Source organism: Phragmites australis, chromosome 8 (assembly GCF_958298935.1).
Source record: "Phragmites australis chromosome 8, lpPhrAust1.1, whole genome shotgun sequence".
In the NCBI taxonomy this organism is placed as follows: Eukaryota; Viridiplantae; Streptophyta; class Magnoliopsida; order Poales; family Poaceae; genus Phragmites; species Phragmites australis.
In genome coordinates, this window is record NC_084928.1 from 2,941,380 (window position 1) to 2,959,721 (window position 18,342).

At 44.2% G+C, this 18,342-nt stretch overlaps 1 protein-coding gene across 2 annotated transcripts; it reads right to left on the bottom strand.

The window, feature by feature from the left end:
* Positions 1-4,090, bottom strand: LOC133926277 (GDSL esterase/lipase At5g45910-like). 2 transcript variants are annotated; one of them, XM_062372122.1, is made up of 5 exons: positions 3,488-4,090; positions 3,145-3,354; positions 2,612-2,763; positions 2,207-2,480; positions 1-413 (listed from the first exon to the last, which is right to left on the bottom strand). In XM_062372122.1, the coding sequence occupies exons 1-5, from the start codon at positions 3,735-3,737 to the stop codon at positions 196-198; spliced, it is 1,104 nt and encodes a 367-aa protein (XP_062228106.1). In that variant the 5' UTR covers positions 3,738-4,090; the 3' UTR covers positions 1-195. The 2 variants fall into 2 exon arrangements, with proteins under 2 accessions (XP_062228106.1, XP_062228107.1); XM_062372123.1 differs by having other exon boundaries at positions 2,612-2,760; positions 3,488-4,083.
* Positions 4,091-18,342: the final 14,252 nt, after the last annotated feature.

Here is an 18,342-nt window from a genome sequence, read left to right on the forward strand (position 1 = left end):
TTAATTAATAGACATCACTTTTCTTTATTTTATTTCTCTTTTCTTCCTGTCAGATAAAATCTATGAATAACTGCTTTTCATAGACAGCTGATGTCACATCATTATACATGTCTTGATTGTGCACTGATCATTGACCCCACAAATTATAATAAATAATTAATCATTAACCCCTTGCTTTGCTGCTTGATGGCTTGCTTAGCTGTGGAGGATGGCCGGGCGGCAGTACGGCCCGTTGAGCCAGCCGTCGGTGATCTGCTTGTAGGCGGCCTCGGTGAGGTGGATGCCGTCCCAGCTGAGGTGCGCGGCGGGGTTGGCGCACGCGGAGGCGCCCGCCATGCCGCACCGCGCGCTGTTCTGGTAGTTGTACTTGCCGCCGCCCGACCCGCAGCACGTCTCGAACACCGTGCTGAACCCTGCAGAGCAAACGCACGCACGTCAAAAGATGACTCCCCGTCAGAAACCGCAAGTGAGACCGCACGAGCATCACAGTGTCTGGTTGTTCTCTTGCTCTAGTCCTCCACGTCGGCATGACGATGAGTACGAAGATCCGGCCGCGCGTGCTTTCTACTCTATTCCTTTCATTTTATTCACTTCTTAATTTCACTTCTCATTCTTATTTTTTTGGATTCGTGAAAAAAAATAAAACAGAATCTCGTTCTGAAGATAATAAACTTAAAAATCATTTTATAACAGAAACCGTAAAAAATTTTATTAAAACACTGAAAGAAAAAAAATCTTTTCGTAAAGAGATTCTGAAACTGACAGGTTTGGGATGGTCTAACGTGCAGGAGCGGTGTGCCCCGGCCCCGGCCGGTGTCCAATCCACGCGCGCTGCGATGGCATGTTGGCGCGGCGCATGTGTTGGTTGGGAGGAACATGGCTGGTTGGTTTCGGGTAGGGGACGTGCACGCACAGCCTTGACGGGAAAACGCTCGGCGCTTGCACGGCTGCAGCGCCGAACCGGCGCATCTGCCACCATCTCCCCCATGATTGGGACGGGACTCGCTCGCCAGTGCGAGATCCGGCACCAAACCAAATGCGCGGCAGACCGTCGTCACGAGCGTGAGGTGAAGTGAATCGACCGTGCCAGGGCCCGATACCCATCAATTTTCTATTCACCGCGCGCACGGCACGCTCACGTTTCCGCAGCGCAGAACGGTGCGCAGGCAAGGGCATGTCGCCGGCTGAGGAATCTCAGTATACAGTATATCTCAGCACCGTGCCGTGCAAGGGCATGTCGCCGGCTGAGGAATCTCAGTATACAGTATATCTCAGCGCCGTGCCGTGCACATGGACATGTCACATGTGGTTGTCACTGGTCAGTACACTACTACTCGGTACTACACTGCTGCTGCCTGCTTGTCGTGCACGGAATTTCAGCACAAAAAGTTCTACTACCTCCGTTTTCAAATAATCCACATTGGTACTGTAGCAATGAGTAACTTTGATTAATAATAATTTTTAAAATATTTAAGTAAGTAAAATAAAAATAGTATTGTTAGGTTTGTTATAAAAAATAGTTTAAATATGTTGTATGTTTAGAATAATTTACGTGTGTATTTGTAAAAAATTAACGATCAAATATTGATGTTTGAAATTAATGATAACAGTTATTTGAAAACGGAGGTTCTACTATTAAAACCCATCACGCGTTGCTTGTCTTGTGCTGCTGATGTGCAGGGTGATTGCCATGCCAGGACGACGCATTGAAAAGTCTCTGCGCGATGAGGGGCCGGATGAGCCAAGAGCGGTTTGAAAGCTGGAATGGGAGCAGTCCAATCAATTTTGGACGTTCGATCTGAAACCGACGGATCCGATGGTCTGCTACAGTACCACGGTAAACAGTAGAAGGTGTACAGTAACCATGTGACCAGTAGCTAAAAATACTGCATGTTACTGTAGCTACGTCAGAGAACTGTAGCAACGGACACTACTGTGCTCCTCTGACGTAAAACGAGCTACGTCAGAGGATCCTTTTCCTTGAAAGCTGGCGGTAGCCGCCAAGGCCGGCTCCCTCCGGCCGTCGTCACGGATGCTCGAGGTGCGTGACAACTTGCAGAACTCTAGCCTATCCGACCACATGTGCAGTCAGTCCGGTCGAGATGGAGGACACGGCCGGCCGGGCACCCATAGCTCAACGGCTAAGACTCTACTACGACGTGATAGTATTTTATATCAAGTGTGAAGAGGAGGATTCTTGGCGTACCGTAGCTCTGCGGGTTCTTGACCATGTCGTAGACGCCGGAGTAGAAGTCGGCGTACATGATGCGTGCGGAGCTGTACTTGGCCTGGAGGCTGGCGACCTTGGTCTGGAGCTGGTTGTTGTGGTACGTGGAGAGGTCGTTGAACTTCTTGAGGCAGCCGAGGCTGTCGTAGTCGCCGCTGTTGGAGGTGCCGTAGATGGTCAGGTAGATGGGGAAGCACCCGATCGGCAGCACGCCCGGCACAACGATGTCCGTCGCCCCCATCGCAATCAATTTCTGCATGCACGCGTCAAGATTCATTGCATTCGCGGCACCAGTACAGATTCAACGGGATCGGAGTGCTTGGATTGGTAGGTGAGGGGCGTGAATTCTGTTTGCGTGTTTGTACTAATTTTGCATGCGCGCACCTCGATGCCGTTGGAGATGGTGTTGACGATGGTGGGCGTGTAGGTGCTGGCCTGGTCGGCGTTGTAGTTGCCGAAGAGCATGGCATTGTAGTCGTTGCCGCCGAACTCGCCGAACACGAACAGGGAGTTGCCCAGGTAGCTCTTGCAATCTGCTGGGTCGATGCAATTTATTTACTCTTCAGGGACCAGAGAAAGCACTAAAGTTTTTTTTTTCTGCTGCTGCAGCAACAGCAGGGAGCAGGAAATGAGAGCAGGAAGCAGCGTGTTGGTGACTTAAAGGCCTGTTTGTTTGGTAACTAGTTTTACTATAAAACTTTGCTTAAAGTTAGTTTTGCTACACTTTTATAGTAAGAAAAATGATCGATTAACCTTATGTAAGTTTTGGCAAAAAACTGTTTCTATGACGAGAGTAGGAAACTAAAAGGTTAGTTAGAATTATAACAATAATCAAACATTAACTAAAAAAACTATGACTGACTAACCTTAAGCGTGACAGCGGTAGTTACCAAGAAAAAGGCCCTTAGTCTACTCACCCTGTCCGCAGACGGAGGTGGTGATCTGCTGGAACCACTGCAGCTGGAAGCTGATGGGTCCGTTGTTCCAAATCTTGTCTGAGAGCCCCAGCGACCGGAAGAAGTCGGCGTCCATGGCCGTCGCGCCAGTGATGGCCATGTTCGCGCCCTTCTTGAAGTCCGCGCTCGTCGACTTGGACGGCGGCAGGAACGGCAGCCCGAACGAGCTGCCTGCGTGCCGTCAACAAACAAGAAACCACATCAGCATCCGTCTCAATGGTGGATTGAAGTGCGAGAGAGAGAGAGAGAGAGAGAGAGAGAGAGAGAGAGAGAGAGGGAGGGAGGGAGAGAGAGGCGCTCATACTCATGAAGTCGGGGATGACGCGGCCGTCGGAGCAGCGGCAGGTTGGCATGCCGAAGTAGGTCTCGCCGTAGGGCGGCTGCGTGAAGGTGATCTGCGACGGCCTGTTGTTGGTGCAGAGGTTGCCGGTGTCCGTGATGGAGTCGCCGAAGTTGAAGATGGCATTGTACTTCTGCGCCGCGGCCGCGAGCACCCACGACGAGCAGAGCACCGCCAGCAACACCTCTGACGCCATTCGGTGGCAGTTCCTCATCACGGGCTGACGACGCTCGCTGCCGCGCGACCACCCGGCACGGCACGCGAAGTGGCAAGAAAAGCTAGCGAGCTACCGGCAAAAGGACACGGTGATGCGCTGCCTCTGCGACTGAAAGCAAAGTTCCGCTGCTCTTAGAGCAGAGCAGAGCACTTGAATGAAACGGTTGGCCGGGGGCAGCATTTTTATAGGCTCGTGAGGCTGCGCGTCGCCGGCGCTTTTGCCAGCCCCGGCGCGTCGAAACTTTTGCATCTCGCCCGTCTGCCTGGCGCGTATACAGGCGTGTATGCCATGTACTTTGCCTTCCTGCGCCGGCGTAGTTGGTAAGCGCTGTTCCGGCCGGATCCGGCTCGTTCACCGCACCGGCCGACCGGCAGCGCAGCGTAACGGACGGTCCAGATCACGCTCAAACGGGCAAATCACGCCCAGGCGCGTGATCTGAACCGTCCGTCCACCTAATCGCATGCCGTTTACTTAACCAGGATACGGAGGGAGGCAGGAGGAGCGGGATTAGCTGAACTTCTGAGCTGTGGTCGACCCATTCTTTTCCTGGCTTTGCGATTATCATCGGCGACTTCCATGTGATATTGGGAGGAGCTTTCGGGTGAGCAATTATGGGAGGTGCTGATGAGCGAGGTCCGATTAGGCGAATGATTGCGAAAGAACGTTGTTTTCCAGCCAGCTAATCGGCTTTTAACCAATGCATGCAGTCCCGTGCCGAGAAGGATTTGCTTCCCTTTGGGCTGATTGGTTGTCCGTATTGTTTTAAAGTACATTTTTAGTAACATTTTGATTAAATTGATTCAGAATTAAAATGTGTGAAAGAGAACATAATTACCAACAACATATATCATACTTATGAACTAACATGAGCATTTCAAAAACGAATATTGAACATATGCTACTCATGTTAGAAAAAAACATATATGATATTTGACATAAAGATGTGAAATAACATATGAACCATAGTAACAAGTGTTAAATTAAAAGGATTGATCTCAGTACGGGTTTTTAAATTAATGGTCATCTAACACATACTAAGTTTTACTAATTAGTACAACAAATTCACCACTAGAGTACACAATAATTGCTAGACAAAGCTACCAATCATAAAATCAAAACTAGCAATCACAACCTAGCTCAAGTGCATAATTGACACACTAAACTTGCTATCATCACAGAGCATCACAATCACCTCTTCTAGCATGCAGACTTGTCAAAATTGACAGTAGATATAAAATAGTACATACTTAGATAGTAAACAAGAGGGAGGAATAGAGCGGGCATACTGTCCAGAGAGGAAGAGGATGACAAGGCATCAAAAGCATTGTCCTAGAAAACATAGACTCCCCCTCTATACCGAGGTTGATGGGGAAGAGTGTTCTCGGAGATACAGTGCCGCTATGCCGTCTGCATAGCACACTACAGACAACACCCAACAAGCCGAAAACACCGCAACAACAAGAATTTAGCTCCAGGCCAGGGAGGTGAAGCCAGACACTAATCCAAGATGATCAACACCGAAGTGTGATCACCAAGGCAGAGCGTGCCCACGTGATAGCTCCAACATAGAGAAGCAACACACACGACATGAAGACCACGTGCCCAGAGATTACACGCGCAACCTCCACCTGCAGAAATATGTGCACGAAGGCATATCACAGACCACCACAACACCTTCACCATCACGCTTGAGCAGCACGACCACGCGCAGCTTGGTGACTCGGCTCCACCGCACACCAAGCGCACAAGAGCACCACGCCCGAGCCCGCATAGACCGGCAAGGGCAAGCCAACGGGGCACTCGACTTATGGAAGAGCACCAACACACTAGGAGTAGCCTTGCCAGAGTGGACACAGCACGACATCAAGAGAGAGAGAACCGACAGAGAGAGGGAGTGGAGAGCAGAGATGAGGAAGAGGTGGAGAGACCCCTCAGGAGATTAGATCCGAAGGAGATGAACCATTCGACTTTATCCATCCACACGAGCGCACGAACTTCCCCTCCAAATCCGCCGAAGCAGAACAAGATATCAAATAGGGCAGAATCCCCCCCCCCCCCGCGTGCCAAGTGGCAGCAATGGCTGCCCCTGGGAGCTCGCTCGATGCATAGGGAAAACAGCCAAGATGGGCGGACTGCTCGGCCACTTGGGCCTGGAAGTGACCCACCGGTCAAGGCATTTTCTTTTTTTTCTTTTGTTTTGGAATTTACTCAAATCTAAATTTGATTTCAATCTCAAATTCGAATTTTAAAGGAAACCCCCCTCAAATTGCAACAATCCGCACATGATGATCCTAGCCTCATATATGCAGTTCTAGTCTAATCTGATGGATATAAATATACGTTCTTACCTTAGCCTATCGAGTTTCCTATTGTAGTCTGGCCTGACATGTAAAGACGGATCTACTTATCAGTGTAATAAATCATCTTTATATGAGCAATCAACCATAATATCAAATCTTATACCTACTTATGTGAGATCATATTTGATTAACTAAAAAAAATACAATTCAATATGTGTAACTAACCAAACATTTTTTTTCAATAAATATAACTCTAAACAATCACACTATTTCTAAATTTTTGGTTTCAATATTTCACGGCAGGCTTAGTAGGAGTACTAGACGCGAGTGACCGGCACTCTTCTTCGTCTTGTGTAGTCAGTTCTTACTATCTGTAAAGGGTCCTATGGCTATGGCGCTCAATGGCATGGAAAGTGTGTGAAAGTTGCGTGTGGTTGCGGTCAATGTTTGCCAGCCTGACCGTCGTCCTCGCTCTTTCCCCTGTTTGCATAGTTTTTTTAAGCTTTTCTTTAAGAAAAAGCGAGTTATCTAAATGGTTACTTTTAGCTAACTGAAAGCAACTATAAATAGAATAAACTAAAAGCTGAGAAACATATTCTTACTAGCTTTTCTGTTTTTTATGCTGAAAAATTAAAAATTTATTATAAAAATTAATAATCAAAATTCAACGTTACAACCTCTTTCCCAACTAACAGAAGCTCTGAAACCATGAACTATTCAAACAAACCCTTTATCCCTTGCTTCCCCTGTTCCACGAAACTGAGCACGAGATGTCTGTTCTTTTCTGAAAGATGGAGTAGTTTTCTACCTTTGGAGACTGGTGGTAGATAGGAACAGCGCTCTACAAGTTTTCTGTCTCTCTATTCCTCTCTTTTATTCGTGATCATTATCCGAACAAATGGAATTGAAGCAAAACTTGCAACGGTAGAAAACTGCAGTGTTATGCTGCTGTACTCCACTAGTCCGCAAGTGTGATTGGTTGTCTCTATTAGAAGATCCCGTCCTGCCAATGCTTCGTAAACTCGCTATTTAGTTATATGTATCTACGGATATAGTATATCTCGGTGGAGGTAAATATATATGTTCAGTCTAACTCGACAGTTCAAGTTTCACTCTGTAGCATGACTCGGTGGATACAAACTTCTGTATCTACTTATGCAGTGGATATATTTTTTAATAGGACAAAATTACTTTTACGTGAGCAAAATCACAATATCAATTTTTATGTCTATTTATATTGTCTTTGATTTGGTAAATTAAATATAACTTTAGCTCAAACTATCAAAACATATACAACTAATAAAATACTATTCTTTTCAACAAATAGGATTCCGTTCAAATTATTTTCTCTAAATATATATATACGGTCATGCGGGTGAGATCTCATACAGGCCGGAGCATTTAATTTTCAAATCGGATGGTCGCTAAGTGCTAAGCATTGCTGATGCTTGCAAGTGTTTCCGAAACAAACAGAGCACTACGTGCACAGGGCACGCCTTAAACTCGAGTACTACATCAGTGGGTGCCAACACAACAACGTAACCGAACAATGATCATGGTAGAGAGAGACAGATAACCACCACCAAAGTCACCACCATTAACCCAAAACTCCTAATGTGCTTCAGTATTTCTACTTTCAATCATAGGCATCAACAGATCGAGCGCACTATTACATAGACATTGTGCTCCCAGCACTTGATGCAGAGAAGATGAGAAAGTGGTGGAACAAGACTCAACTTTAGCCAGTTGACCCAGGACCAGCAGCACCAAATTAGGATTCAGGGCCTGTATATATATGCAGCAAACTTTAACAAGGTGGTCACAGAAGCCATTATTTTGCTGTCACTGGACTAAAGGATTCCCCTATGCAACTTCACGATCACCACAGCTGCATAACAAACTGGCACTGTTCTAGCTCCAGTATGAACACCAGTGACTAGTTTTATCTTTGTCATCTTATCCGGTAGCGATCGTTTGCCCAAAGTGCTGGGCCAAGGAAATAAACTAGTGCTTGCAACATGCTGCGAAAATGAAACAAAAAATTAGCCTGGCTAGTACGTAGTTTCCAGCGCCTTCAATCATTGTAATGTAATGTAATCCACTAAGCCTAACACCATCACTCGTAAAAGACGCTCACCATTGGCAAGTAGTGCACAGGACGAAAGGCCGAGGTTTCAGTCCCGGTTAACCGAGACGACGACGACAGCGGGAACAGAATGAGAGAGACGGCCAACATGTACAGAAGTCATCAAAAGTCACAGAGCCATCTTAGCTGCGAGACGGTGACACGCACCGGATCGAGCCTGCCTGGAGACAGCGGTGAAATGTTACTCTACATATTTTTACGCACGCATTATCTCTCTCTTAGTCTCAATCTTTCTATCTAATATTTATTTATTTATTAATTTTCTCATTATCTCATAAATTTTTTTCCCTTAATGGATGGATACGAATCTCAAAACGTTTTGACAAAGCATGGTCCGCATAGCCTAATACTAGAATTTTACCTTCACGAGGCAGCGCCACATCATATCATATGATACCCCGTTCATTGCACGCAGCAGCTTCATCCACGTCTCTGCGCGCAGGCTGTGCAGGCTCAGCTCGGCGCCACTCTCCCTGATGGCTGATCTGGCAGCCAGCGGCACGGGCTGCTAGCAGCGCACGGCCCTGCACCTACGCCTGACGGGGTGTTTGGCTCGGCGTTGCTTTCGGACGTGACACCACCCCACCCGCCGGTCGTTTTTCTCGCAGCATTGGGAACCCGCAAAGGCGAGGCAGACTGGCACTGGCACACTCACCCGGGCTGGCCGGGCACATCGTCGGCACATTTTTTTATATAAAGAAAGCTTTATGGACTCATAGCAACTGCATCAGAATTTACTCCTCACTTCTACACACCTCGGATACACATAACCCAAAAGTTAAAAATAAAGAAACCATGTAGTGAAAAGAGACATTAGGTGGGTAAAACAAACAATCGAACTCGTGAATTATGTCGGAGCATCCATCCAAAATCTAGACTACTACCATTCAAACCACACTGTCGGCGCATGTACGACAGGGTGATTGGGTGGCGTGGCGACGGGAGAGCGGGTCGGAATGGGAAGCGACTATGCAAGGCTGCAGCTGCGGCCGGCCAACCTGCTCTCGTTTTCCCGGTTCCTCGACGTGTTTGAATAGTGGTTGGTGGGTGCATTGTCACGTGTTGTTAAAACATCGCATGCTGCGCACCTGCCTCTCCTCCGATTCAGCGAACGGGACGTGTTGGACTTGAGTGGTTGGGTATTTGGCATTTTGGTTGTGCTGTAACGGGAAATGCAACTGTCTTTTAAGTACGTACTATTTATTTTGATCATCTATTTTTTACCTAATAATTATCTATTTATTGGTTTTTTATTTATCTTATGATTATTTCATACTTATCTTTTTAATTTTTTTGATATAAATAAACAATCTTGATAAACTATGTACTGCATAACCAAGTGGGATTTTTGTGTTCGAGCTACAATGGGAAGTGCGAAGTGCCGAGATCTGTAGCTTGCAACCTGCTACTCTTTTCTGACTAGTACGCGAATGTTGCAGCTTCGACGACCTGCGTGTTGCACGCTGTGGAAGGGTTGCACTGGGCCAGATGCTCTTCGTTCCTTCCCTTTTCTTCCCTGCTTTGACATGAGGGAAAAGGAGGAAATTTATTACTGGATAAAGATCGATGACGGTCTTTGATCTCTTCCATCGGCTCTCAACTAATGGTCAACATGTTTGGACCATGTACGGCCTCCAATTGTTTCGCCATCGGTCGGACTGGCTCTCAGCGGTGGGTGCAAAAGTGGGGCTAGCTAGCTAGGTCGTTTGAGTTGCATCACCCACTTGCATCACGTAAATTCTGAACTTGTCATGGTAATGATGTCCTCGTTCTTCCGGTGCTACCACATCGGATGCTGATCGATTTTGGGCTCGCTCGAGGTGGCTGAAAGCAACAGATGAGCTGATCCAGAGGCATGGCCCGACAAGTGGGCATTTTAGAATGTTCCAAAGTTGCGAACTTTTCATTATTTGTGACTGTTCTCGGTGATCATTGTACCACATCTCACTCTTACTGAAAGCACAAGATGTAAAAAAAATATATCGCCACGCACACTAAAAACTAACTGCACTTGGGAATGATCGAGAGTGGCAGCCTTGAGAAGCTAGCCTTATCTCGATGAAAATACGAGAGCCGAGTTGAGATCAGCTTTCTATGTATGCATCACAGACCGCTTGCAGTATCACGACCACAAAGTAGCAGTGGCGTAATCTTAAAATGTTGTGGACTACATGAGCACGGTCACAAATCTTGTGCGCAGACGATGCGGCTTGTGGTAGCCAGTAGCGCTTGCGCCTTAGGATTTTAATTACGTTTTACAAATTTTTTTCGATCACCAGCGTAATTCATAAAATTTTATTGAAATTTTGATCATTTTATGTCGTCTACTCTCCACATTACCTTAGAACAAGTTATTGTAGACAAATTTTAAATCCTATCACGTACGATTATATATTTTGTCTCTGTAAAGTATCTGTAATATCGATCTTGTTAAAGACAGCTACAACACTGTCTGTAATAAAGATGTACACAAACGTATTTTTGTTAGAGTCACATACGATTTTTGCTAAACCTGTCTGTATAAAGTCTGACAAATGGAGGTTTTTTTTAATAAAGGTGTGACCCTTACCCCTATAAGCAATTTTGTTTCTTGGCTACCCTCATGATACGGCATACACACTTCATGTTTCACAAATTAAATAATATCACATGTATTATTTACATATCACACATGGACACATAATTTATAACATCGATCACATATTATTCAGAACTTCAATACATGTATTTACATATCACAAACGTTAAGAATATCACATAGATGCAAATCACACATGGTTAAGAACATATAAACCTAGGTAGCTACACATAATCTCTAGCTATACATTATTAGTGATGTTGTCTTACGAAAGGACAAAATGATCAACATCTTCGGGGATGTCATCTTTTAAAAGGATGAGATGCTTGACATCTTCTAGTGATATGTGAGGAATCATCTAAATACTATTCTAATTAATCATTAAATCGATCATTTCTATAATCACGACTGTAATTATTAACTAGAATACTATTTCAGTAGTCCCGATATTTTTTTTTGTCTAAGATCGAAACACACGTCTTTCCAATATATATTATCACAACAAAGCTTAATAAAGAGCGAGTAATAAAATTATATTACAAGTCTTTAAGTATTAACAATTTCTGACAATTCACAATAAAAGATAGAGCTAGGGGATAAAAAATAGATTATCACCTAGCCAAAAGAGAAATTACGTAGCGGAAGATAAAATATATTAACAACAAAGATAGGTGGAACCATATACCCTTAGTTTCCACCTTAAAATAACGCCACATAAGTAGTTTGCACTACTCATCCCCGTCACCTACATCGGCAGACGCGAAGTAGCCGAACAGTACCTCCTCCACGTCGGTAGCACATGAAAGAGCAGCGTGAGTACGAAGGTACTCACAAGACTTAATCCATATTATGTATATATAAATAATCTGACTCCAAAGATTATGCATTTGGATTAATTAGCAAGGATCGGTCATAAGGTTAATTAAAGTTCATATGTAAAAACAGTTTTGACACAAATATGTGAGAATCTATTATTAACCACATGTAACTTTGTACCCTGTAATCCTCAATATGAATCTATATGTAACTGAAACTATCATAAACATATTCGTAACAGAATCATCTCAACCACATCCCAACATATCATACCACATTATCCCACATTCGTTACTCTATGACTGCTGCAAACAAACAGAAGCATGCTCATGACCGAAAGCGTGATAATTCGAATTATTTTTACACCCTGCAAGAGTACACCTTTACCCACACGACTCGAGGACAATTCGGCTTACACGACCACACAAATGCACACACGGGGTACTCGTGTCAACCTTTCTCATGCCTAGAACTACCCACTTGTACATACCCCTATGGAACCGGGGTTACCACGAGCGTGTCTCGGACACCTTCGGCTCTCCACCACCTTGCTTCTTCTTTTCTTTTTTCTTACACGTCATAGGGCCGCATGTCAAGCGTCAGCATGACATATGATAATCAGTTTATCTTACCATTAGATCGACATGTAGTTAGTATAGAAAATGATAGAGCAAACTGTAACAATGATCAGCTCTTAAATGATGCAAGCGATCTATGGCATTCGAGTTCCTCTCCTGACCTACCCCTAGCACCACCCACGTCTCACCTCATCCTCACAACTCATTCATTCCAATGTCATTATCATTATGAACCAGAAGTAAGCCCTAAGATCACGAGCAATGGTTAAACCACCACTCGACTTCTACTGATGACATATGCATTGCTAAGTATTTCAGTTAACCTTTGAAGTTAGACATCAACATAATCATACCCAGGTTACAAGGATAAGGATCAACAACAATATTAAGATTAAGGTAATGCATCAACATAAGTTCTACCCATATCACCCGACTCTGGAATGCTAATTATGCAAACATACATAAATCATAATTTATCATATTAGACATAATCGATCCTAAGTAGTGAGGTGAGTATGCTTAGATGCTTGCCTTGCTGCTCCGGTACTTGCTTGACGCTACCTACGCAGAACTCTAGTGGTCTGGTGTCGCCTTTAACCGCTTGGACCATCGGCGGGACACTCTCTAAATGAATCAAGAATACATCACATAAATAAATGAATGATGGATAAGTATGCATATGATGCATGCTCGAATAATAATAAAGCGCTGTGTTTCGAAAACATTTGCAAGGAACGCTAAACAATCTAGGTTAGAAAAGGTTCGAACCTCGAATAAGACAACCTAAGTGCATAAAGCTTTGAATAGCTAGCGGTCAGACCGACGATGGAGCGATGGTCAGACTGCCGGTGTGCAGAGAGCATTCTACAGGGTGATTTGGAAATTGAGGGGCCTTGGCAGACAGACCGATGGTATAGTGGCGGTTAGACCAGCCCTAGTGGCGAACGCTCCGGTGTTGCCTTCGATCACGAAGCGTACCAAAATGCTCTATGGGACTAGTGGAGTGCTTCTAGGGTCATTTGGACGATATTCACCAAGCCAAACTCTGGAAGCTCCATGGACAAGCTCTAGGCTAGGGTTGAGGTTAGGTCTAATCGGGAATGGGACTCACTAGAGTTTGGGAATGACGAGGCAAGGGTAGTAGGTGTCTCACCTCATCGTAGGGAAATTTTCTAGCAGAGGGGTCCACTCTAGAGAGGCTCCGATTTGGAGATCGGGCTCCGGAGTGGTGCACAAGCTTAAGGTGGATGAAATCACGTGGAAGACATCTCCGGCGAAGAGGATGAAGGGGATGAGCTCTGGGAAGTGCTCTGGAAGCTTGGGGATGTGCCTTCCATCGAAATCCAGACGTCAGGGTCGTCCTCTTCCTTCTCTCCCTCGATTTGTGTGAAGAGATTGAGTGAGAGTGAGAAGTGAGAGAGAGAGAGAGAGTTGATCAATTTCCATAAGTGGACGCTCTGTGTTGTAGCGGTTAGACCGCAGGAGCTACCGGTTAGATCGCGAAAAGCCCACGTGGTAACCCCATGTGGCTGATTCTAGCGGTTAGACCCCGGATAATTCTGATCAGACCGCGGGAACTATCTTTTTCCTTTTTCTTCCTTTTTCTATTCTTCTTCTCCTCCAAAGTATTTAGGGCATTTCTAAAGAGCTCTAGACCATCACCTAAGTACTTTTAAAACACATTTGAAACCTAATTTAATAAATAATTTTCATGATGATTATGCATGCTTAATTATATGATTAATGTTTTAGGACGTGACAAACCTTCCCCCTAACAAGAATCTCGTCCCGAGATTCAGAAATCTCAGGGAGAAAGGGACGGTGATGAAGTGGGAAGGAATTTTCCATAAATGAAAAAGAATTTTGCCAAAATCCATTGACGAACTGATAAGATAGCTATCAGACCTCCTGTGCACTGGCGGTTAGAACGTGGCATGGTTGGACCGCAGATATGACAGTTAGACCAAAATCTATATAGATAGTGTTTGGTTCCCACGGTCAGATCGCAATCCTTGGGCAGTTAGATTGTGCGGGAGCAGAGAGCACAATGGCCTCTAGACGCCTTTGGCAGTCTGACTGGTAGATGTGCGGTTGGACCGCTAGGAGTATCTTCTCCCGATTAAAATGATTTCTAAGTGCACTCCTTTGGGAACAAAGTTTCCAACCAACATGATAATGAACCCTAGATATGTGAGATGTTCAATATATGCATAATTGAAAACAATACTCACAAGTTTTAAAAAATATCAGGAAACTTAGAGCGGATTCGATCCTCGCGCTCCCAAGTTGCCTCATCTTCCGAGTGATTGCTCCATTGTACTTTGATGAATTTTATGGAATATCATCGAGTCTTGTGTTCTGCTTTGTCCAAAATCCACATTGATCGCTCACAATAAGATAGATCCAGTTGCAATTCTTGATTTGCCATTTCAATGACTTCGGTTGGGACTCGAATGCATTCCTTCAATTGTGAGACATGAAACACATTATGCATGACGGAGAGGGATGGAGGCAAGTCCAACTGATATGCCACCTCACGATACTATGCAATGATTTGGAAAGGTCCCACATATCAAAGTGTTAGCTTCCCTCTGACTTGAAAGCGTCGAATCCCCTTGAGAGGTGACACCTTGAGATATACAAAATCTCCAATGGAGAACATAAGTTCTCATCGATGATGATCCACATAACTTTTCTGATGAGATTGAGCCGTGAGGAGACACTTGAGAATAGTCAGAATATGCTCTTCTGCCTCTTTGACCAAATCCGAGCCTAGAAAAGCCCTTCACCGGATTCGGACCAATTCAACGGCGTTTGGCATTTTCGGCCATAGAGAGTTTCGAATAGGGACATTCCAATGCTCGACTGATAGCTATTGTTATAGGAAAACTCTGCAAATGGCAAGTAAATTTCTCACTTCTTCCCATATGTGAGAGCACAAGCTCGCAACATGTCTTTTAAGATTTGATTCACCCTCTCGGTTTGACCATTGGTATGAGGATGGTAGGCGATGCGGTGGAAGAGCTCAGTTTCTATGGCTTCATTTGAGTGAGGTATAGCTCCGTATATCTCTTGATATACAGAGCTATACCTCACTAAGGATATCGATGGCATAAACGTCACCCATAATCCACGTTGAAGCTTCACTAAGGATATGCTCACAGACGTCACTTGGTCACGACCCTTGAGCCACTAATGCCTCAAGTGGGTAGAGACACCAAGGTAAGATCTCACAACTAGCATCTTTTTCAATCACTTGCCGTCGTCTTTATTTTAGAGCTTGAGCTACCAAGGCAATGGTCTCTGCGTCCCCATACAAGAGCCTTGCCGCATCTTCACACCAAGTTGGAGGGTCAATAAGTATGAGCCACCATAGCCCAAGGTGTCGGTGAGTCATAAAGGCTCTAAGGTGCTAGCGTACAACTTGGTACACTCTACGATCACTCCTTGATCTACTCTCTAGGTAGCAACACATAGCAATAATTCTCTCTACGTCTATTAGCACTAATCACTCTTTAATATTGTGCTTAATTACTTTGTATTATCACTTTAATCTCAAGTCTATGTAAGCTTCTCTAAACTCTAGCACACTCAAATGGCCGAGTAGAGTGGTATTTATAGATTCAATCCTATGGACTAGCCGTTGTCCCAATGGCTCACAGAAACTGTGAACACCGGATGTTCTGGCATTACCAGTAGTACAAACACCAGAACATTCGGTGTGTACACCAGCAGGAACTAGCCACTAGAACCCCACTTAAATCCTTTGTGAACACCGGACATTCTGGTGCACTCTTCAACTCCATCGCTGGACATTCCGGCGTGTACTCCTGAGCTAGACTACACTGTTGAAACCTTCTCTGCAAGAAATGCTCTAGCATATTGATCTTCAGAGCGTTGACTTGGGTGTGTTGAACTTCATTCTTCATCACATGCAACCTTCTCTGCAACAAATACACCAGTGCAACCATACAGTGAATACAACTCAGAACGCCGGACTATCTGGCGTGTATCATCTTCGTCTCCTTCTTCTATCATAACACTCCGGCAGTGTCAACTTCATACGTCGGACATTCTAGTGTGTACAGTTGCCATGAGCCAAATCATTCTGGCGTATGCAAACTCTTTTGTGCCGAGTCATACAACGTAGTTATTTTCCTTGGGACTTATCCAATTTAATCAATCTTTATCCTGACTTCGGTGTATTCTTCATGTATTGTATTTATGAGACCTACTAATACATATACTTGACAAACATACTAGTCCCATTGATTATGCTATCATTAATCAACAAAATCACATATATGTCTTAAGAGAGTCATGTTCGCTACACAAAGCATGGGCTGAACCTCGATGCAAATTCATTGCTTGGTTAGCTTTTTATGACAAAGCCCTAACCACAAACAACCTGGCTAAATGAAGCTGACCTCACAACCAGACTTGTTTGCTGTGTTTGTCGACCAGTAAACAATTAAAACTCCGTTTGAGAGAGCTCCAGCTCCTAGCTCCATGTCAGATCTAGAGTTTATATGCTAAATGAAGTTATTTAAGCATCTATTTTGTAATTTAAAACCGAAATACAATGGCTCACACAAATATCCCAATGTATCTCTATCTCTATCTCTATGAGTTTTTTATCTACAAATATTTAACTCTAAGAATTTTTAGAGCTAGAGTTCTGCCCAGCCCTACACATCTTCTCATGAAATGCAACTTTACTAAGGTGGTCTGGCATTGGATTAGTTCTGTCCCGTAGCCCAACCATGTAGAAGAGTCTCCTGCTTCGTGGATGCAGAAGATTGCTAAGCATGTCCGAAAGAACAAGGGCGGATCCAGGACCATGCTAGGGGTGCTGGCCTCTTACTATTGGACCAAGTTCATATTTTATGGGGTAAAATGATGTATTGTTTTTCTAGATTTTCCTTTTTTTTTCCTCTGAGCTTCCTGGACCCGTGCTGTAGCCCTCAGCACGGGCCTTGAATCCGCCCCTGCGAAAGAGTGATACGAAACGATATGTTGGGCATCCTCTTAACCTGTGGTGGCAAATTTGAAAAGAAAAGAACTCATGTGGTGGCAAATTTGAAAAGAAAGGAACAAGTGTATCTAACTCGGAGGAAAATTCATTCCTGAAAGTCGCCGATCTTATGGTTGAAGCTGTTAAGGCATATCGCCTATCAAAAGGATCTCTTTCTTCTGATCTTGAGCTGCTCTATTTTTTTCTGTTTCGTGTCTATGTGATATTAGAGCTGGCTAAGTAGGCCGAGTCAAATGAGCCGGTACGTGGCTCGATACTGTAGATATGAGGCCCGCTTCTAATCGGGCTGGGCCGGCATGACACAACAAACTGGATCGTGCTTAGGCTGGAACAGCGGCAAGGCGGCGCTGCAGCAGCACGCAGGCATGCAGAGCATCAGGCACTAAGGCTGTCAGCGGCACTGCAGCAGCATGCAGCAAGCATGCAATGCGTCAAGCCAGCAGCGGCTCAGCGCGGAGCAGCATGCAATATCGCAGTGATGCAGAGCTTCAGCGGACCGTTTGAGCTTAAAAAAATTCGAAAAAAGTTCAAAATATTATGAATGAGCTCGAATAAATAGGGAACCAGCTACTAGCCCCCATTCCACACCAAGGCAACAAGCTTGCACCCTCTCACCCATCTCGTTTTCTTCTCGTAATCTTTCTTAAAGTGATGCAAAAATTTGCCAAAATTCTAAACATTCAAGATCCGGCCATTTCGGTAAATATTTTGCATCAATTCCATTCATGAATCAAGACACCGATGACTCATGGGGCATGTTCATCAATGTGGCAATATTTAGAAAAGATCTAAAAAAAATAGATGAAAAAGAGGTAAGATTTGCTAAGTATAATATATATATATATATAGTAATGAAATATGTGCAAGAACGGGATACTTGATGACGTACATTGCATGTTGCAAGAAAAAAAATCTAGAATTCCTAATGAAATCGTATAATTTTCAGAGTATATGTTATACTCTTTTTTTCTTCTAATAGAAATATTTTTAACGAGACAATTAATCAATAAAGCTTTTTTTTTTCTATTTTTCATAATTCTCTATTTTTTAGTTTTTTATATGTTTTTCCAAAAAATTTCTTGAGTTTCTTTGAATTTTTCCTATTTTATTTTTTCTGATTTTTTATGTCTTAATATGTTTAATGGGTCA

Coding starts and splice junctions, on each gene's coding strand:
- LOC133926277 (XM_062372122.1), bottom strand. CDS start 3,737: ATGAGGAACTGCCACCGAATGGCGTCAGAGGTGTTGCTGGCGGTGCTC. Junction 3,355..3,487: donor CGTCATCCCCGACTTCATGA/GTATGAGCGCCT, acceptor GACGGCACGCAG/GCAGCTCGTTCGGGCTGCCG. Junction 2,481..2,611: donor CCATCTCCAACGGCATCGAG/GTGCGCGCATGC, acceptor GCGTGCATGCAG/AAATTGATTGCGATGGGGGC.